The sequence below is a fragment of the Lepidochelys kempii genome, chromosome 9 (genome assembly GCF_965140285.1).
Source record: "Lepidochelys kempii isolate rLepKem1 chromosome 9, rLepKem1.hap1, whole genome shotgun sequence".
In the NCBI taxonomy this organism is placed as follows: domain Eukaryota; kingdom Metazoa; phylum Chordata; order Testudines; family Cheloniidae; genus Lepidochelys; species Lepidochelys kempii.
The window spans coordinates 89,278,339-89,300,801 of NC_136388.1; the positions used below are offsets into that span (position 1 = coordinate 89,278,339).

The window sequence follows — 22,463 nt, forward strand, 5'->3', positions numbered from 1 at the left end:
TGAGGAGAAGGGTTGGGGGGGGGGGGAAGGGCGGTCGGTGGGCGGGAAGAGAGGGATATGTGTCCCCGCCCCCTCGCCTAGCCGCTCTGGCTCCAACGTCAGCTCCGGCCTCTCCACCCGAGAACGCCCGGGGCCCTGCGAACCAGTGAGGGGCCGCGGCCGGAAGGGCTGCGTGCGGCTCTCGCGCCCTGCCTGCCGGAAGAGGAAGTAGCAATTCCGCCTTCGTCTCCGGGTGGGGGTGGAGCTCGAGCTCGTCCTCGCTGGGCCAGTGGTCCCGTCCGCTCGACGGCACCGGTGAGTGCGGGGCGGGAATTTCCCAGCACGGGCACAGGGGAGACTCCCGCCAGGCGCCAAGAAAGTACCCCCCGTTCCGACGGGCTCCTCTGGCGCCCCCCCCCCCCGGGAGAGGGGCACAACCGCCCATCCCCGTTCCAACGGGCTCCTCTGGCGCCCCCCCCCCCCCCCGGGAGAGGGGCACAACCGCCCATCCCCGTTCCGACGGGCTCCTCTGGCGCCCCCCCCCCCGGGAGAGGGGCACAACCGCCCATCCCCGTTCCGACGGGCTCCTCTGGCGCCCCCCCCCCCGGGAGAGGGGCACAACCGCCCATCCCCGTTCCGACGGGCTCCTCTGGCGCCCCCCCCCCCGGGAGAGGGGCACAACCGCCCATTCCCGTTCCGACGGGCTCCTCTGGCGCCCCCCCCCCCCGGGAGAGGGGCACAACCTCCCACACCCCCCCGTTCCGACGGGCTCCTCTGGCGCCCCCCCCCCGGGAGAGGGGCATAACCTCCCACACCCCCCCGTTCCAACGGGCTCCTCTGGCGCCCCCCCCCCCGGGAGAGGGGCATAACCTCCCACACCCCCCCGTTCCAACGGGCTCCTCTGGCGCCCCCCCCCCGGGAGAGGGGCATAACCTCCCACACCCCCCCGTTCCAACGGGCTCCTCTGGCGCCCCCCCCCCCCGGGAGAGGGGCACAACCGCCCATCCCCGTTCCGACGGGCTCCTCTGGCGCCCCCCCCCCCGGGAGAGGGGCACAACCGCCCATCCCCGTTCCGACGGGCTCCTCTGGCGCCCCCCCCCCCGGGAGAGGGGCACAACCGCCCATCCCCGTTCCGACGGGCTCCTCTGGCGCCCCCCCCCCCGGGAGAGGGGCACAACCGCCCATCCCCGTTCCGACGGGCTCCTCTGGCGCCCCCCCCCCCGGGAGAGGGGCACAACCGCCCATCCCCGTTCCGACGGGCTCCTCTGGCGCCCCCCCCCCGGGAGAGGGGCACAACCGCCCATCCCCGTTCCGACGGGCTCCTCTGGCGCCCCCCCCCCGGGAGAGGGGCATAACCTCCCACACCCCCCCGTTCCAACGGGCTCCTCTGGCGCCCCCCCTCCCCTCGGGAGAGGGGCACAACCTCCCACACACCCCCCCCCGTTCCGACGGGCTCCTCTGGCGCCCCCCCCCCCCGGGAGAGGGGCACAACCTCCCACACCCCCCCGTTCCGACGGGCTCCTCTGGCGCCCCCCCCCCCCGGGAGAGGGGCATAACCGCCCATCCCCCCCGTTCCGACGGGCTCCTCTGGCGCCCCCCCCCCCGGGAGAGGGGCATAACCTCCCACACACCCCCGTTCCGACGGGCTCCTCTGGCGCCCCCCCCCCGGGAGAGGGGCATAACCGCCCATCCCCGTTCCGACGGGCTCCTCTGGCGCCCCCCCCCCCCGGGAGAGGGGCATAACCTCCCACACACCCCCGTTCCAACGGGCTCCTCTGGCGCCCCCCCTCCCCTCGGGAGAGGGGCATAACCTCCCACACACACCCCCCCGTTCCGACGGGCTCCTCTGGCGCCCCCCCCCCCCCCCCCGGAGAGGGGCATAACCTCCCACACACCCCCGTTCCGACGGGCTCCTCTGGCGCCCCCCCTCTCTCGAGAGAGGGGCATAACCGCCCCGCTCCCCCTGTTCCGACGGGTGGTCCTCACCGCCCACCCTAGGGTGAGGGGAATAACCTCCCCTTCCAGTTGGCTGCTTTGGTGGGCCTCACCCTCCTTTTTCAGAACATAGATGATTCTCCTTTCCTTTCCCATTACCCCTGCCTCAGGAGAACAGATTAGGGTAACCAGATGTCCAGATTTTATAGGGACAGTCCCGATATTCTGGGCTTTGTCTTATATACCTGTTCTGCCCCTACGTCCCCACCCCGATTTTTCTTACTAGCTGTCTGGTCATCCTATATCAGGTGCTAACAAGAGTAAACATCCCTTATGCTCCTAGGGACCTGCCCCTAAACCACTTGCCTTCTGCTTAAGTCTCTCTTCCTTCCACATACCATGTTTGTGCAGCAGTCACACCTGTCTCAGCAGTTACTGTCATTAGAAGAGAGTGTCATGCTCCAGCTCAGACAGGCCAAGTAAAGCCCAAGAGATCCGCTTTGTTCCTGTGCCCTTTCGTAGGACAAGGTTGTTAATAAATTGAAGACTCAAAATAGTGCACAACACTAAATAATAGTGACTGTTCCTGCCACCCACACCTTGGAAGGGGAATGATTTGTGCTTCTATGCTAGGTAGCACTTTCCTGCCTACTATGGGGAGACCCACACTAGCACTCCCCTGACTTTGCTGCCGTTACCTAAAAGGAAGGAAACCTTATACAGTACTTACCTTTCTGTAGGTTATATACTTTCTCCTACTCTTAACACCTCCACCTGTAACTCCCAGTTTTAAAGGCCCAAACTCTGTAACAGATTAATTGAAATGTATCTGTGCACCCACTGCCCTGTTACAAGGACCGCTATGCTGGTCTTCTGTATAAAGGCACTAAACTCTCAAACCCTTTCCCACAGCTCAATTAATAAATCTGATTAGGAAATAATCCAGATTATTGTTTCCCAGGACGGACAGCTGAGACCATTCTGCAGTTTAGTTGTTAAGGAGAGAGCCCACAGAAAGAGCATGCACCTTACTATACATGTGGCAAGACTCAAGTTTAGCCTGATCTCCAGTGATAAATTCCCCAGCCAAGGAAACGCAGTCAGTCTGTGTGGAATGAGAGGAGAAGCAGGATTGTGAATCATACTTGGTTATGGCAAGGCTTTGTCCTTCAAAATAGCTTTACTTGATTAAAGTTTTGGATTGAATTACAGTGAAAACCAGGTTTCAGAGAGGTAGCCGTGTTAGTCTGTATCAGCAAAAAGAACGAGGTGTACTTGTGGCACCTTAGAGACTAACAAATTTATTTGGGCATAAGCTTTTGTGGGCTAAAACCCACTTCATCAGATGCATGCAGTGGAAAATACAGTGGGAAGATGTATACAGAGAACATGAAAAAATGGGTGGTGGTATACCAACTGTAACTAGACTAATCAATTAAAGTGCGCTATTATCAGCAGGAGGAAAAAAAACTTTTGTAGTGATAATCAGGATGGCCCATTTCAAAGAGTTGACAAGAAGTTCTTTTGCTGATGTTTCGGCTGACAGCTGCCTGTCGCAGCAATGATTACTTACCTGCAACTCTGCTTCTCTGAAGATACCTGGATTTCTATGCTAGGGTTCTCAGCTCCCTGGCATGAGACAGGCTGGAGCTTCCTTAGGTCTCCAAAATTTTGAGCCCATGGGGCATAGGCAGCTAGTACTCATTCTGATAACAACTGCCAGTTTCCACTTCCTTTGTTAGAGTAAAGGTAAGCTGTTCCATCCAGTGCACAGACAAGAAATTGAACACAGATTTCTGAGGATAAAGACCTTGTGGGAATACTTTTACAGAATTAATATGGAAACATCTTTATCCTGTAACTTTACCATAATAATTAGGATTGGTAAAAGCATTATAATTCTTGCTGCTCCTCTCATGACAATGTACAGTGGTTTAACAATTTAAACTACAGAAGAAAGTTAAAGGAACTATAATTGCAATTTAAAATTTAGGAACTTCTTTTAAACTATGAACAGAAAAAAATTATGTTGAGATAAAATTGAATCTTTACAAATAATTATTTCCATAACCTCTCAAAAGGTGTTTTTTCTTTCTAGGAAAAAATGGTTTCTGAAAGCAGTTCTTTTGTGAAAGGTATGATGTTAGGAGGACTCTTCTGTGTGTTTGTTACACTCGTAGGACATATTAAAATGGGCCATGGGACTAAAACACATCACCATGAGCATCATCATATTCAAGCACCTAACAAGGAAGATGTCTCAAATTTGTCAGAAGGTGAGCGCATGGAGCTCAGCCATAGTATCCGTGTTTATTGTATCATCCTTGTAAAACCTAAAGATCTTGGAAATTGGGCTGCTGTGAAAGAAACATGGAGCAAACACTGTGACAAGGCAGAATTCTACAGTTCTGAAAGCGTTAAGGTGTTTGATTCTATTGTTCTCAACACAAATGACATGTGGGTGATGATGAGAAAAGCTTATAAATTAGCATATGAACGCTATAAAGATGAGTACAACTGGTTCTTTCTAGCACATCCAACTACATTTGCTGTTATAGAAAATCTCAAATATTTCTTGCTTAAAAAAGACGCATCGCAGCCTTTTTATATAGGTCATACTGTAAAATCAGGAGAGCTTGAGTATGTGGATGGTGATGGAGGAATTGTCTTAAGTATAGAGTCCCTAAAAAGACTCTGTCAAGTTTTTGAAGACTCTGATAAGTGTCCAGAACAGGGAGGCTTGATCTGGAAACTCTCTGAGGATAAACAACTAGCAGTCTGCCTGAAATATACTGGAGTATTAGCTGAAAATGCAGAAGATTCTGAAGGAAAAGATGTCTTTAACACCAAATCAGTTGGTTCTCTTATTAAAGAAGCAATGGCTAATCACCCTCAAAAAGTAGTAGAGGGATGCTGTTCTGACATGGCCATCACTTTCAGTGGACTGGCTTCTAACCACATGCATGTAATGATGTATGGTGTTTATAGGCTCAGAGCATATGGGCACAATTTCAAAGATGCTCTGGTTTTCTTACCTCCCGCAGGTTCAGAGAATGACTGATATCTGTTCAAAGAAGGCATATGTATTGTGTAGAACATGCAGTCAGCTGTTAATGCATAATGTGACTTGCATGTATACAAGCTGGTGCAATTTTTGTATTTGATGGTTTCTGTGTATTTTTTGCACATCAGGGTTTGGTCATTTTAGTTTTAAAAGGGGGAATCTTTTTTTCTAAAACTTTTATACAAAAACGTTTCTGGCGCTTGACTGTGTTGGAATGAAAAATGTTAACGGTAATGCTAAAATCTGTGATAAAGGAAATGAATTTATAGGGATGTTTGTATGGCTAAATATTTATAAGTGAAAACAAATGAATCTTAATCTATTGTAATTTAAATATATTTTTGCAAGATTTTTTGATTTTGAACTCTTCCATGCACTTCTTGAAAATCTTTATCTTTCTAAGATGTACAAATAAAAGTGAAAATACAGATTTAGTATTAAAGTACAACTTTAAGCAGTTTTCTTTACCCTAGTGCATAGAGCAATTTTTTTCAGTTTGTTGTAATCTAGAATAGAAATGTCAGTGGCCTGAATTTTCACACTTTCAGGAAAAGGTAGCAGCATTAATATGAAGAAACCTAATCAACTTCATAACCTGCTGAAGGCTGCTGTACCTACTGATTGACTAAGCAGCACTAACGTCTATGAGAAAAACATGCATTTCCTCTGTTTTACTTTGTACACTTGCTAGCACTCTGCACAGTTCAGGGACAAAAGCATATCCACTGTCTTCACTACCTTCTGCAAAAACACCAGTGAAGCTGAAAGTAAGAGGCAGCATACAGATGGGTGCAGGAGACAGGCATCGAGACAGAGGATATGATGAAGCATGTTTGATATTGCTGTTGGGGCCCATCTAAAAGGTCCTTCTAACCATCAGTGGGGGCTGGGAATCTTCATGTAAAACAAGTTTGTATGGTAACTCAGGACATGGTCTATTAAACAGAATTTTCTAGCAGTTAGCAATTTCAAAAAATCAAGATGGCAGCGTACCTTTAATGGATTCTGGCTCAAACCACTGAAGGTGACAATATTGAAATGCTGCATCTAAAACAAATATTGTTTGCTCTAAATCCTAGTCACAAACTTTTCCTGCTTTCCATGCCATAGTAGACATTACATGCACTACTACATAGACATTATGTACACTGGTTTTATATATTTACATCCCATCCTCAAGATGACTAGTTAACGGTCTACATATATCACTACTTGCATGGAAATAGCACAAGGGTGGGTGTTTTTGTTTGTTTTTAGAGAAAATACCAACCCTATGATTGTGGAAGCTGCTGTACTAAAATTTCACCTTTACAACTGAAACTAGTATTAGTTAGCCAATTGCAAGTGTCACAGAAAGGTAGATACTGACCCTCAGCTTCACTAAATGTGTAGTACAGACAGATAGGGAGCAGCTTTGTAATTGGGAATGACCAGTTAAAAATTAAGATGAAAGGGTTTTTTCATTCTTTACTATTTCTATAGTTAGAGTATCCCTTTAACTCATTCATTTTTTCAAAAGTTGTTACTGTGACATTAAAATCTGTTAAGCTGTGGCAAAGTACAGGAAACTTCAACCAAAGGTAGTTTTATCAAATGTGGATTTATGTTATCAGACGTCTTATAGAAGAACCAACCAAAACTTGTAGAAGTTAAACATTTGAAATACATATATTTAAAACAAACTGATGCAGCTGTTGGCAGATTTCATTCACTTCATCTAGTGAGCTGTCCTTTTTTTAAAATACCTGGCTTGCTCTTATACTGTACTTTGCACCCAGAGATCTGCTTTGTACGTTAAGGATTGGCTGGTTCATGTAATTGTATGCACAACAGAGATTCTCAAAATAGTTGGATGTGTTAATATGCTTAAGTACAAATAGTTAAAAATAAATTTTAATAATCCATTCAATTAAGTCAAAGAAAGTGCTTATATATTTTCTAAATTCCATATTCATAAAATAATCTTCAAGATGCTTTTGAACTGCACTTATGGTCAGCAAAGAGACTAAAAATAGGCATCTCCTGACTCAGATCTCCTGCTGTGTAATTCCCAGTTCACATGGTGACAAGTTTTCACTCCTGTTAGGAATCTAGTGTCATGTGTTAGGGGAAAGGGAGCTAAAACGTATTTAAATCCATACACAAAATTAACTAAATTCTAATTAGAGAAGTTATGGCTGATGTGAGAACCAGGGAGAGCACAGCTTGAATTTACAATCCTGGATATTAGAAAATGCTAGTTTAGAAATGGAGCAGGGCTGAGCTGGAAGTCAGTGAAGCAATAAATGTGGAATACTACACTCTCTTTAGAGAATAACTACATTTTAAATCATTACAGTCTCTATAAGTCACCAGCCTCAGTCCCCCAAAGTCACAGTATCCCAGTAACAGCAGTATGAATGCTTCAGCCCCACCCTTGAGTTTCAAGAGACATGGAAGGAGGAGCTATAGTTGTCATGTAATGTTGGTACTAGACTGTTTTCAGTTATAGATCCTCTTGTCTACCTCCACATTTCCAACATTTTCTTTGTGGAAAGGGCTATGATTTTTACTACACTCTTTCCCCAGCAGAAGGGAATGGGCAATTTTAGCAGGTTACTGAGTTTCCAACAGTCTTTTTGGCAGGGGGAGGGTCAATAGGCATTTTCTTCACACTTTCTTTGTTGATGCAGATAGGCTAAAACTGCAGCATTGGCTGAGGCCTGGCCTACACTCAAAGCTGCAGCAGTTCAACTAAAAAATGTAATTTTCATTAACTTGCTCTGCGACTGGACATTCTTAAATCAATGTAAACTTACCCATCTATAGTTACAGCAGGTTAAAATGATAAGTGTGTCCATATCAGGATCTGCCCTGATGTTACTATTCCTTTCCAAGAAATGACAAGGTAGACAGTGTTAGAGCTATTTTTTTATATGAAAGCAACTTTAAAACTATGCAGATCTTAGCTAGAAGTTGTTAGAGATAAGTTACTCCCTTCCCCTATTCTGTGAACTGGAACCCGTTCACTTCCATTTCTTGTTATCAGCTTTCCTTGTTACCCAAGGGAAGTTTAGTTGACAGTATTTCATCATTTAACATCAACAAGAAAGTTAAAGGGAAAGTAGAATCAATTTCCTGTGCAACCCCTCCCAGGACAGGCCTAGCTTACTGTATTGTGTCAGATGCTTCGTAAAATAAAGGAAAAAATTCTGAATTTACTTAAGTAGTACAAATAAAAGCATGTAATGTAATCCCACATCTGGTTAACGGTGAGTTCAGAGAAGTTTTATTACCAGGTTTAAAAACTGACATGTAACTTTTTTAGAATAAAGTGTGAGCACTGTATAGCTTTCTTTGTTCAACAATGATAGCGTAGTAGCTACCAAACTGGTTAAGTTAGTTTTCATTCCTTGGTTACTAGAATAAGTAGGTGGAGCATTAGAATTCTGTCACTTTCAAAACTGACACCTTTTAACTTAGTGTTAGGTGAAGAGGAGAAATCTTCAAGCTAGCACTACCTATTGTTAGATAAAACACATTTCATATCCCATAGTTGTAATAAAACTTTAGGATAAGGGAAGAGTATTTCTCTAAGTCAATGGTTCTTGAATTAGAGTATCCAAAAATGTTGAAACAAAACACACAGAATGAGACAGAAGCCATTTGATACAAAATTAAAAACTGCAAATACAAATAAAAAGATTTACAATATTAATAAATCTTTCCAACAATGAGTCAGGTAGAGTTATTACTCTGGTCATTCCAGATCTTTCCGCACGACAACATTCTTTCTGCAGGCACAATCACTTTAATGCTGAGGAGTCTATGCATGCAGTCCCCATTTATAAGTAGTAACAGCACATGTGCAGGTGATAGGGTGCACAAATGGAGGCCTAGTTGATATTTCTTTTAAAATGTGGCCCAGAAATACTAACTTCTGGTTACAGAACCTGTTAGCAATTACCACGGTGGCCATTTAAAGTTTCCCCACTGTTACTATAGATTTTCAATGCAGGGAAAAACTGATCTCAAATATGGTGTGGTAACTGATCATTTGAATAGCGTATCCTGGTCATGTCATCTGTCTCACAATCCAATGTTTATATTATAGTCCATAAAACTAATTGCATCTTAAAAAGTGGCCACTCAGCTGAGTAAAACATTCAGACCACTACTGTTGGACAATAAGTTAAATTAGAATTTGACACAAAGCATATGGAACATAGAAACATCCAGTTTGTGTGTTGAAAAGTCAGAAACTAACATCCTTCTTGACTTCCTGTTATCAAAAGCAAATGCATTAACACATTTTAGGAATTTTATATACAACAGCATTAAATATATCCTAAATCCAATTTAAATTACTGTGCTAGGAGAGAGCACAACATTTTAAACTGTTAGCTTTCTCTCTTCTTCGCAGGAAGTGTTCTACTCACTGTTCACATATGACCTTTTCATCAGATATATCTTCAAGCATTCTGACAACATGGATTTAGGATAAAAGCCTAAGAACTGTAATAGAGTCTAGAAAACTATTGCCGCTAACAGGACTTTAGCATTCACTTGATTTATTTAGCGTAGCCACTGAACAAAATAAATTTGTACATTCAGTCACATTAAAAACAAAAGGAATTACAAAGCAGTCCATTTACTCTAAGTGCATTCCTTTGGGGGGTCACACCATTTCTTTTGCTTCACTTATATGTCTTCATATGCCAGAGGCCATCATTTAAATAATGGATATTTTCAATGCCAATCCCTTTGTTGACTTTCTCACTGTGAAAGGAAAAATTAAATGTAAAAAGGTATAATGGTTCATTACCATATATTTCCAATTCAACCCAACTAACGTTTTGGGCTCATCTACATTAACGTAAGTTAACTAACATGACTACAAACTGTAAAATACATGGAAAGCTGTAGAAAAGCCTCTTTATGTAAGCTGACTGTGACTTTATACCTTAGTTTTTAATTTGAACTTTGTTATTTTGTAAAGATGCTGTTTAAAGTACATAATAAAAAAATAATCCCTGAAGTAGGAATCAAACTTTACTGCTCAGCTGCACCTCACATCACAACCAGAAATATCTGACAAAGCAGTATGAAACTAGAAAACAAACATCTACCAGAAAAAGACTGTCCAGTGCTAAGAAACACCAATAAAAACAGTCACACTGAAATGAAATTATAACATTTGTCATCGGGTGGACTTCCACTCACTCAACCAAATACATCATCTATCTGCCTGCTGATTCTCCTTTCTCACGCATGGAGCCCTGCAAATCCACAGGTATCCACTTTATATCTGAGGATAGCACTGTGGCTGCGGATACAAATTTTGTATCCAAGCAGGGCTCTGACGGTAAGAGCCAGGCAGGCAGCTGTGAGGAACCATGGCATGGATCCTTCACCTGCCCTGGGTGGAAGGTTGCTTGGGTCCCATGCACAGGGCAGGTGGAGGGTCTGCCACAGCTGGCCACCTGGCTCTTACCATGGCCAGGCTGCAGCTCCGAGCAGCCCCCTTCCGCCCCCCCCACCCACCCCCTCAGCCAAAGCTGGGAGAGCCGCACTGGCAGCTGTGAGGAGCCTGGGTCTCTACATCTGCCCTGGGTGGGGGGGCTGGGAGGCAGGGATACTGGGTAGGGGTGCAGGGCTCAGGTCCCCTGCCCAGGGCAGGTGGAGGGTCTGCCGCAGCTCCACACAGCTGCCCATCCAGCTCTTATTGTGGCCAAGCTGCGGTGCTAAGCCGACCCCCCAGCTGGAGCTGGGTCCAAGAGAGCTTTGCTGGCAGCTGTAGGGAGCTTGGGTCCCTCCACCTGCCCTGCGCTGAGGGGCAGGGACACTGAGCTGGGGGACTGCTCTGGTCCCCTGCCCAGTGCAGGTTGAGGGTTCGTCACGGCTCCCCCCGACCCAACTCCGGCCGGGGAAGGGAGCACTTGGATCCACAGCACAGCCACTGTAAAAGCCAGATGGGCAGCTGTGGGGAGCCGCAGTGGACCCTCCACCTGCCCGTAGTGCGGGGGGGAGGAGGAGAGCAGCCCCTGGCTGTGTCCCCGACCCCAGGCTCCACACCCAGATGAGGGTAGGTGGAGGGTCCGGGACTCCACCCGGGCTCCCCACGGCTCTCCCTGACCAGGCTCCCACAGGGAGGATGCCTCAGAGCCTCAGCCTGGCCCTCAGTGTAGAGCCCTGCAAACCTGCCGATATCCACAGATAATTTTTGCGGATAGTAGATTGGATGCGGATACACATTTGTGTATCCGCGCAGGGCTGTACTCATGCAAACTTCAATGGCATCATAATTTTTTCTCCTGCTGGTAGGCTGTGCAGTCTCCTCCAAAGCTAATGTTCTTATAGTCTCATCAATGAAGCAGCAAGAGGTACTAATGACCTATGATCAGCCCTCTCCCTCTGGATAGTAGTTCTCTACCGATGTAACACTCCATTTTTAATGGCCTATATTTACTTATTTATTTCTTAATTTAGGGCCCCTGCTCAACATGATCATGTACTGATCCAGGCCCTTTCATCTCAGAGTGCTAGGGACATCACACAGAACTGAACCTCAGCCATCTTCATGACAGTGCAATGTACTACCACCACCAGGCCACTGCTAGATGTGTTTTAGGCATATTTTAACTCCAAGCCACATTTGTGCTTCCCTTCCACTCATTTATGGTAATTAACAACACAGGCTGTTTCTATACATTGGAATCCTTCAATTCAAATCATTTCCTAATGCCTGCTAAGATGACAAAAGTCATTCAAGCAGCAGGAATCTCCCAGTTGTCATCCTACCAATTTGTAATTGCACCCTTTTGACAGAACCCTCAGTTATTCAACCAACCCTTCTATTACTCGAGAAAACTTCACTGTCTTCAAAGTTCCATTACAAAAATTATCACCAATCCCCTGGCATACATCCTGGTAAGGTGTCAGAGACTGAACACATTGCTGGAATCCAGAATTTGAGAGTTCTAATTCCAACTCTGCCACCAGCTCCGGTTGCAGGCAAGTCACTTAGTGGCTCAGTTTCCCCATCTATAAAATGAGAATACCTACTTCCTTCAGGAGAGTTGAGAATTGCAAAAAGTAACTGAAGTGCTCTGAAAACTGCAAAGTGCTTTAGAAGTGATATTCTTCTCATAGCCTTTTGTTTCTAAATTATGCTTTTTGTGTGTATCCCCTTAATACAAACACCATGTGGAATTTAATTGCAGGAAAAGAACTGCAATCATTCTAGGTTTAAGAACTGGAATAAATGTTATATACGTCTGGATATATTTATTTATTTAAAAACAACAACTGCCCCATTAATCTAATGACTAGCCCAATTGTAAGCAGCAATTTGACTTGTTACTTTATCAACCTTCTGTCATTATTTTCTGCAGCTTCAATCAAAGTGTTAGGTGAGCTCACGAAGTACATTAAAAAGCAGAAGATTATGAAACTATATATTGTAGTAACCTAGGCACTATATGGCTTCTCTCTATTCTCATTTTCCTTTGTCATTTGTTTTCTCCTCTCTATTCCCTTTTCTTTCTCCCCTTCTGTTTGCCTCTCTTTCAGAGTCAAGATATTCAGTGGTTAGACGGCAAGACTGGACATTTGGATACCTATGTTCTAGCCCACATCTACAATGACCTTGGGCAAGTTATTGCAGACCTGAGACAAGAGTACATGTATCCACACTTCCCTCTATGTCCTCATCTGTAAAATGTGGAGAGTGCTACAATAATAATATTTATCTACTTCTCAGGGAGAGTTTCTGCTCATTTGATGTTTCACATGTTTACACTGCCATATAAAGAGCCTCAAAGTGCAGAAATTTCAAAAGCCTCTCACTGATTTTAGGAACCTACATAACATTTTCAGAAGTCACTTAGGCATGGTCTACACCTCAAACTTAGGTTGACCTAGCTACGTCTCTCAGGGGTGTGAAAAATTTCAAACCCTGAGAGACACAGTTAAGCCCACTTAATGCACAGTATAGATATCACTACATCGATGGAAGAATTCTTAGCTGCAGCGCTACAACTGTGCCACTGTAGCACTTAAGTGTGGACAGTGCCTTAGATACTTAGACCAACCCTCAGGCTTCTACACTGAAAAAAACTTACGTCATCATAGCTACATCTCTATGGAGTGTGAAAAATCCACACCCCAAAAGACATAGCTATGCCAACCTAACCCTCCAGTGTAGCCAGCACTTGGTCAACTAAAGAGTTCTTCCATTGACCTAGCTACCGCCTCTGACTGAGTTGGATTACCTACAGCAATGGGAGAACCCCTCCATGCTGTAGTGAGAGTGTCTACACTGAAGTGCTACAGCAGTGCAGCTGTAGCATTTTAACTGTAGACACTGCCTAAGCCAGTTAGGTGCTTTTGGGGAAAAAAAAAACAAAACAAAAACTTACATTAATAATAGTTAGGAGATAAAGGTTTCCACCTCCTTCCTTTTGCAGCTAAAGAAACATCCCTTTCTGTTAATAGAATATCAGGGCTGGAAAGGACCTCAGGAGGTCATCTAGTCCAACCCCCTGCTCAAAGCAGGGCCAATCCCCATTTTTTGCCCAAGATCCCTAAATGGCCCCCTCAAGGATTGAACTCACAACCCTGGGTTTAGCAAGCCAAAGCTCAAACCACTGAGCTATCCCTCCCCCAAAACCATTCTCTACTGCCTCCTCTAGTAGTTTTTCATTTCGCTTCTCTCCCATGAATGGGCCTCTAAGTTCCAGAAGAAACTTAGCCAAGCTATCTAACCTCAGCAAGCACGAATTCTATGCATGGGAGATGGACTAGGGTTAGGACAAGAGAACAACATGAAGAAAAAGGGCAAGTGGCAGAAATAAAGACTGCCAGTAAGACTTCTAATCTCTACTGTCCTGGCAAACATGAAAAGTTCACTGCATCACTGTGATGGACTCAAGCCTCCTAAACCTCAAACTACAACTCTCTCCGGACACTGAGTCCCATCAGTTAGCAAGTATTTTATATAGAGATAATTTTTGTTTGCTGTTTTATGTTCATAAAGGCCTCAAACAAAAGTAACAAGCTGACACTGTCCATATTTCAGAACATGATCCCTCTTCCCTTTCTCTCATGCAAAAAAATAAAATAATGGTTTGTAGTTCTGCAGGGGGGAAAGGAGAAAAGACCTAAATAGATTTTTCTGTGCTTCTTAGAATGATTCAGCAGGAAACACGCCTGAATGAGTTCTGCACTTGGAAGGAACAGCAGTACAGCCACTCTGAGAAACTCTGACTTAGGTCACTGTCTTCTAAATGTAATTAAGAATTATCACAAGGGGTAGGTTATACTGTATAATCAGTTTTAAAAATGAGACTCACATGTCCTCAGCTGACATCTTCATGACTCCGACACACAGTGCATGTTGTTTTCCTTCTGCCATTATTGCCTACAACGTAGAGCTAAGGAATACGAGTTTGTTTGTTTTTTAAAAAAGCATATTGCAGAAAAAAATAAAAGCAGCAGAACATTAGGAAACACCTTTTCAGAAGTATCATAGTCACTAGGATAAGTGTTACCCTTTTACTACTCTCAAGAGCTTAGTTTTTAGAGATAATTGTAAGCACTAAAGCACTGTATTCTTGTACAATGGCTCACTGAACAAACACTGTGCAGAATATTAACAAACTAGTGCTCTAGATTTGTTAAGCAGAAAAAATATAGTGCGTTAAACTGCTGAGTCAATGTGGGAAGAAACACAGCCACAGTTTGTATGGCCTTTAAACAGCTGTGAAATAGAAAAAGCCATGCAAAGTCAGTACTGTATTGCTGTTAGTTTAACTGCTTCCTTTGTGCCTAATAGGGAAAGGTGATGGCCCTGCTCTACTTAAAAGAATGATACACTGATTAAAGTTGTACATCTGGGATGCTGTTTTCAACTACTCGGAAGCCAAAATCCTGAGGAACGTAACCAATGACACAACTGAAACAATAAAGTTGTGACACAAACTCTGAGCCAAAGCGTATTCTGAACTTCACAAATAAGTTCCCACCTCAGACCTGACAAACTCATTACACTGAACACATTTTGCAGGGTATTATCCATAAATAGTAACATGTAAGGTATCTACAGAAAGCTCGTAACTTGTGAATATTAATAATCATTGTGAGATGTACGTACAGGTAATATTTAAGGCATAATGTATCTATATTGAAAGTATGCTTTATGGACTTGAAGTAAAAAAGGTCTTGAAGTCACTAGGATGTCTCGGTAATGTCCCACTTGGGCAACGGTGGGGTTGTCATCCTGCCCTGTTTGGCCAGTGATGCAATTTTCAAGGCTCAATTGTTTAGCCTTGCGCATTACTGAGACTTTGAATAGGAAACCATCAGAGATAAAGAGACACAGTCAAAACCACTTAAAGGTGAAAAAAGAACATTACAACAGAAAGAGCTTCACCCTGGCTGTGACTAGAAACCAAAACCTGTTTTCAGTATAACTGTGTTGAGAAGGACACACTGCTTCCAATCCATTCACTGACTGGGGTGCTTTCACAAAAAATTTGGATTCTGATTATTGAGGAGCCATCACCCTGCTCTGCAACAGACTGAACTTGGAGGTGCAGGAATCTATTTTATTGAATAGGAAAGGTAACTATTGTAAGTATAAATAGAGATTTTCAATTTATATCGTAAGCACTTGTTTCCACACACTCTTTCTAGTTAAATCATTATTCTTTCTTAGGAAAATAAACCTGTTTTTGTTTCTAAGCGCTCACAGGTGCTGTGTACTTTACAGAGTAAAACTAGTAAACTAGGGAATGCTACACAGGATCTGAAAATTCTGTGAATAGCCAGTGTCAGGGGCTGGGTATCACAAGGGGATGTTTCAAAGGGATTCATGAGCTGGGGTGCACCTATTGTTAGCCTGCAGGCAAAGGAAGGGCTGACATAAGCCCAGAGAGGGCATGAGCAGGTGAAGGGCTCACAGTGTCAGGGAGTTGCCACCCAGCTACCAGACTCCCCCCTCGCTGGAGGCAGGGGGTAACAAAGTGACTCACAGTCCTGGGTACATCAAAAACCACCAGAGAAGTCAGATGTATGCTCTTTCATTACTAAGGGCACGTCTTCACTAGCAACGTTAAAGCACTGCCGCAGCAGCATTTTAACGTGACTTGTGTAGTCGCAGCATAGCACTGGGAGAAAAAAACCCACCTCCACGAGGGGAACGGCTCCCAGCGCTGACTACACGGACACTTTATAGCCCTGAAACTTGCAGCGTTCAGGAGTGTGTTTTTTCGCACCCGAGTGAGAAAGTTGCAGCGCTGTAAAGTGCCAGTGTAGACAAGCCCTAAGGCTAACAATGACACATGCTAACTAACAGTAGCAGCACAGTAGAAGCATTTTAGATCACCCAGCTTGGATCTGCCGATTGTTCCAGTCTCAGTCAGTGGAGAGGCGAGACCAGATATTGGAATGCTTGCCCCCTTCACACTCAATGGAGTCCATCACAGGCATAGAGTAAAATCTTGCCTCCGATCAATTGCAAGGGTCCCTTTGACATCAGTAGGACCAATATTTCATCAATATACAGTTGAGCAAAGCTCTCAACAGATTTATTTTTATTTACTTTTGTGTGGTGAATTACATCTCTCCTCTCCAGTCTCCTTTTATACTAGTTTGAATGATTTAATGATAGTTATGCAATAAAATAATTATGTTTAGATTAACGAAACACCATCCTGACCCTCAATGAGCCCTTAAATAAGAACTACAGACAAAACTGTAATCATTAGTGACTATGCACCAATACCAACATAAGTAAGAACTATGGAACAATCTTCACTCTGCAGAAGGATCTGAATGCCTCTGTCCCTTATCAGGCTATTAGAGTTAGGGCCCTGGAAAAGCTAGGATAATTCAGGACAGACTATGACTAACTTGTAAAATACAGTGATAGACAATTCACTCATCTTGTGGCACACATGAATATAACTGACCAAGAAGGATACAACAACTGTATCAACAGCAGCAGGGTAAAGTTTTGCTCCAGGAGAGGTCAGGCCAGGACACATTATATTCGCTCCACTGAGTACAAATTTAATGGCTCCTTTATCAACCTGCTGATGTGGTAAAATAAATGGATCTGGGGTGGCGGGGGGGGGGAGGGGGAAAAATGAAGAATTATGATTTACCCCACTGTAGGAGGGATGACGACAGACATCAGTAATCCATGCCATTGGGTGGACTCAGTAATACACCCGCATGTTCTAAATCAGGTTAAAAAGGACAAAACAAGTTACAGGTATCACAAATTTAGTTTATTATGGTAGTAGATTTTTTGGGAGATTTATCATCACTCTGTCAGTTATCTGGAGGTCATGCTGTTTGGCAACACCCTCTCCAAAGGATATGAGCACTGTCTCCACAGTGTTCATCCACTACTGATCCAAAGAAGACGACTAAGATAGTTGAACCTAAAGCTCCCACGCATCTAGTAACAATTTCAGTAAGCGTTCTCACAATGACAATGTTATTGTTTTAAAGTATCCAAATCTCCAAATCTGTATGCCCCAAAACAAGTAAAGATGCAGCCCTTCGCCAGAAAGCTTTCAGTCTAGATGTGATGGGGCAGAAGTAGTGAGGATTACAGACACACAGAAAAGAGAAAGGGATCAGAACATACAAGTGTCAGGGAGAGAGAGAGAGAGAGAGAGAGAGAAGCTCTGCAAAACTACATTTACAATACTGATATTAGTTCTGGACGTCAGGTAATATTTTCAAAAACACCTATGGCACTCAGAAGCCCAAGTCCCATTAATTTTCAGTGGGATTTAGGAGCTTTTACAAACGTTATCCTTTGGTACCAGAATAATGTAAACAAACAGGAAGAATTCAGAGAAGAGAAACAAAACAAAACCCAGAGGGATAGATTTTATCAAATATATGTTTTAGAGCAGGAGGGGGTGGGGTTGAGGAGCAAAATACATATTACAAGGACATTTACATGATAACCACATACAATTATTTTAAAAAAAAATAGAACCAAAAGAAATATTGGGTGGAACCGGGGGATATAACATGAGGAAATAGGATAAAACAACAATTTAGACTGAATGTCAGGGAAAAGTCTCCCAGAGGAACTGGGGGAAGCTTCGCACATTTAAGAACAAGATTTCACAAAGTATCACAAAAAATGCTGTAGGGCACAATCCCACATTGGCAGCAAAAAGAACTAAGTGACTTAGCTTTCTTCCACCTGCAGCTTACTGATTGGATCTATTTTGTTTTATCTATGACAGAGATATGCAAGTGGTAAGTTTTGTTTGATACAGTAATTACAGAAACCTATTTGAATTCCACTCATCCCTTATTATGCCCAGCTCCCAAGAGACTTACATTTGTGAAGTAACCTTAGCGTTGGGTAAAATGTCCCTTCTCTTTGCCTGAAGAACAGTAACTCTCCATTTACTGTGAGGATTTCTATATGTTCATGACTGCAAGATAAAAGAGTTATTCTAAGAGCCAATTATTTTTTTGGGTTACTGCATCATACTACTCAGTTTCTCCTGCATCTCACCATTTGTTTGATGCAGAAATGGGGCATTCAAGCAGTAACATTTTAGTCACAAGTTTCCTTACTAAGCTCATATACCTAGTTCCTCAACATTTCCCCCTTAGCAGCAATACAAAAAAGAGGCACAGCCCTTCAGTCACTATGGGTCTGCTTTTTTTTTTTTAATTTAACATTTGACAGTGAAGTTCAGTACAAGTGCACTGTCTATAAAAAAAACTGAATTAGTCAAGTCAGACTTGGAAGGCCAGATATGGTGAAAAAATGCTCTTCAGGTTTCCACCTCCTCATAATACACTCTTCTCAACCCCACTTACTTAACCATAAGCAAATAAGATTTGAAGAAGATTTATATTTTATTTATTTTATTTTATTTTCTCTGTGTGTGTTGAAAAAGATATATTCTGAGGGATAAAAATTCCCAGTAACACCAGCCATGCACCAGGTGATGGTTCAGTTATTCGAATGAGTTCTTACATAGCTTTCCAAAAGCATAGTGAACATGGATTCTTTTGAACTAGTCATAATTTATAAGCTCCTACATGCACTCTCATCTATGATACCCAAGAGAAAAAATATTTCTCAAAAAAGACTTAATTTTGCTCAGACACAGAAAAGTATGTAATAAGTAAACATCAAGGCAATTTGGGAGCAGAGATTACAAGAAGAGAAACTTACCATCTTACTATTTTGACAGGATCTTTCTTTGGCATAATTTGGTTTAGCCATGGTTCAATACCAGGAAACTGATCTATCAGTTGGTTCTTAATGCCTTTAATAACTGATGTCTTCAGCTGGATGCAGTTGGATACGTTCTCCTTTTCATCAAACCTGCCAAGTCACAAAACAGACTTCACTGTCTGCAATATGCCAGTATGATCACTATTTTAAGTTTTAAAAAGTACATGTAATTTAGCTATCAAATGTCTGGCAGTACTGAAGTTGTACATCCTTCACAAAAGGTTACAATTTAATGCCCACATGTACTGCTCACAAAAACATTTTGTAACTTTAATCTAGGCAATATGCAACTCATTTGTTAAAGGAAATACATAATCAGATAATTGAAATACAACACAATTTACAACTTTTCAGTGACAATTAAATGGCATTTAGATGCCGAATACTTGCTTTCGCAGCAAGTAAAGCTCAATATTCTCCCAGTTTGGGTCAGTCCCACTGAAGTCAACAATACTCTCCCCAGACAGAGGGGTCTTCCCTAAAGGCTGGATCCTGCTCCATCAAAATTAATGGGAGTGTTTTCATTAACTTCTAGTTTTAGGGCTTGATTCTGCTTCCACTGAACAACTTGCATAATCGGAGCCTAAATTTGTCCCATTTGGTTCCATTAATACAAGTTGTTATGTGTTTCTGGGTTTATCTTAGCTTTGAGTGTGTACACGACAAAAGCATGTTCTCTCATTCCTTTGGTAGATGTATGTTACCAAGCTGATTGTTATTTCAGTACATAAAAAAATATATTTTAATAATTCTAAAACCTATTTATACAGCCTATTTAATATATTTATTTAGAACCAGGATACATGTGAAGGGAACAATTAAAAAAATGAATTATGTAGGTTATCCCAGATATTACATGCTTTAACAATGCCACAGATCTACTTTATCACCAAACTATTTAGATATGAAGTTACAAACTGAATCTACCACTTGAATGTATTCTCTGAAATCCACTAGATAGCAGTACAAAAACCTAGGAAAGAGCACTTACACGTAGGGACAGGCCTAACATCCGAAAGAAAGGTTAAGGGAGAAGAGTGTTAAGAACTGCATTATATCAGTGTTTGAGACACCTCTTATTTGTATCAGTTATTGAACATTTATTTACACTTTCAGAGACCTCAAGAGGCATCTAGTGAAGTCCAGTCCCCTGCATTAATGACTGGCTTAAGGATTACCTCGACTTAAGTATTATCTTTAGGTATAATGTGAACCTATTAAAAATCTTGACAGGCTAATTGTTTAATAACATTCACTTTGTGATTAGAGACCACTAGAGAAGATCAGAAAGACAGCATTATAAAGAGAGCATCAAGCCTACAGCATTGAATGAAATGGTGAAATATCAGTGGGCATTTTTCCCCTGCGTTACTTAAAACGCACCCAACGAATAAAGACCAGCCAGGCCCAGGAGCTGAGCGATGGTAACACCGAGGTACCCACCCGGCATGCCTATATAGGGCTCCACCTCACAGCACGGGATCTCTACGACTGATGCCCTTCGTGTCACCGTTGGCTACCCCCAGGCTCTCTCAGCCCCACCGGGGCGCGCGGTGGCTGCGAGGGCGATGGGGCGGCCCTGGGGCGGGTGGGGGGAGAGGAAAGTGCCCACCCCGCCCCCAGGGGGGTGAACCCAAGCCTGGCCGCAGGGAACGTTCACGTTCAGAGCCCCCGCCCCTCTGTGCTGCCGAGAGACGGTGCCAACGACCAGCAGCAGGGGGCGCCGCTACGCCCACGGAGGGGATCAGCGGGGCCCCGCCCGCCAGCACGGGACCCCAGCTCCGCCGAGGAGGGCGGGGCCCGGCTCCACGAGGGGCGCCCATTACATCCCGCTGCGGCGGCAGCGGGCCCCCCACTTACTTTTTGAACATCTTGGGGACGCTGGGTGCCGGCCAGATGAGGCGGGCGGGTCCCTGGGGGGCCGGGCGGACGGAGGAGCTGGCGGTGGAACTGGCATCCACAGGCTCCGAGTCCTAGATGCTTCACACGAGGCCCCAACTCTCCCGTCAGCCCCAGCCGGAAGCGGGCCCGCTTTACGGCATGTCGCACCTCACCATAACAACGGAAGCTCGACTGCCAGCCGCGGGCACTACAACTCCCGGCGGCCAACGCGCGGCACCGCCTCCTTGCGCATGCGTGCAAGGACTGGCGGCGGACGGTTTGCGTGGTTCTGCCCGCCCATTCCACCTTGCGGCTTTGACGGGGTGAAGTGTCCCGCCCCTCCCCCCCACAAGCCCTCCTTGCCTTCGCTCAAGCACAGAGCCCAGCTAGGGGGCCCAGACAGCAAATCTGAGAAACCAGAACAAGGGGTGGGTGGTAACATGAGCTTATATAAGAAAAAGACCTAAAAATTGGGACTGTCCCTATAAAATCAGGACATCTCATCACCCTAAGCCCAACCCACCCTACCCGAGCCACAGTGTCCGAACACAGCACCCTGCCCTCAGTTACACATGCCTCCCCCACATCCCCATCCTGGTCTTGTTTCTTGACCCTCCTCGTTAACCCATACGCAGGCCTGCAGCCCCATGCACCGCTGAACCCTTGCACGCCTGCTGCCCCCCCATGCAGCCTTTGTGAAATCATAGCCTATGGTTCTGCTCACCTTCACCCTGCCTGGCTGTGCAACATCCTTAAAAGTCTTGCTAAGGATTTACTAACTGAACTGCTTGAACTAAGGTTGAGGTGGTTAGGTCAGCAGTGCAGACCGATTGTGAGAGATGGAAGAGTGCCAAGAAAGCCCACAACCTATGGAGGTTGAAAAGTGTGTGGTTAATAACTCAAAGGCCCCAGTGCTGTCCTCTAGCAAGCTCACCTCGCAGAAGAAAGGATAGGTTGTGGGGGTAGCTGAAGAGGAAAGGAGGCTATGACACCTCTCTGTGCTCCACACTGTTGTGCAGGGGATATGCAGGGGCCAGGGCCACTAGTGAGCATTATTCCATGCCCCACTCAAAACTTTGAGAATACAGTAAATCATACTAATATGGAGAGGAAATTGGTAGTATCACTATACCATAACACAAAGAGCCCTAGCCCTCCATGCTTGTACTGAGATCCACAGTAGATTCAAAGACACCTGTGGCTTTGGAATGTCCCTGTGAAAGCTAATCACACCTCCCCATTCCCATGGGTTGATGCAGATGAAGCTGAATGAATTGTAACTCAGGCCTTGTCTACACTACAAAGTTTTGTCAGCAAAAGCGATGCCGCTTTAATTAA

General features: G+C 44.5%; 2 protein-coding genes across 2 annotated transcripts; one reads left to right on the plus strand and one right to left on the minus strand.

The window, feature by feature from the left end:
* The first annotated feature begins 123 nt into the window (after nt 1-123).
* C1GALT1C1 (C1GALT1 specific chaperone 1) lies at nt 124-12,718 on the plus strand. The gene is made up of 2 exons (XM_073361304.2): nt 124-294; nt 4,013-12,718. Exon 2 carries the CDS (start codon nt 4,019-4,021, stop codon nt 4,973-4,975), a length of 957 nt encoding a protein of 318 aa, XP_073217405.1. The 5' UTR covers nt 124-294; nt 4,013-4,018; the 3' UTR covers nt 4,976-12,718.
* MCTS1 (MCTS1 re-initiation and release factor) lies at nt 5,675-21,284 on the minus strand. Its single transcript, XM_073361305.2, has 6 exons — nt 21,105-21,284; nt 19,182-19,334; nt 18,329-18,426; nt 16,942-17,075; nt 14,311-14,378; nt 5,675-9,736 (listed from the first exon to the last, which is right to left on the minus strand). Exons 1-6 carry the CDS (start codon nt 21,113-21,115, stop codon nt 9,655-9,657), a joined length of 546 nt encoding a protein of 181 aa, XP_073217406.1. The 5' UTR covers nt 21,116-21,284; the 3' UTR covers nt 5,675-9,654.
* Between the last annotated feature and the right edge of the window lie 1,179 nt (nt 21,285-22,463).

Coding starts and splice junctions, on each gene's coding strand:
- C1GALT1C1 (XM_073361304.2), top strand. CDS start 4,019: ATGGTTTCTGAAAGCAGTTCTTTTGTGAAAGGTATGATGTTAGGAGGA.
- MCTS1 (XM_073361305.2), bottom strand. Junction 18,427..19,181: donor CCTGTCAAAATAGTAAGATG/GTAAGTTTCTCT, acceptor TTTATCTTGCAG/TCATGAACATATAGAAATCC. Junction 14,379..16,941: donor CTGCTGTTGATACAGTTGTT/GTATCCTTCTTG, acceptor TCTACGTTGTAG/GCAATAATGGCAGAAGGAAA.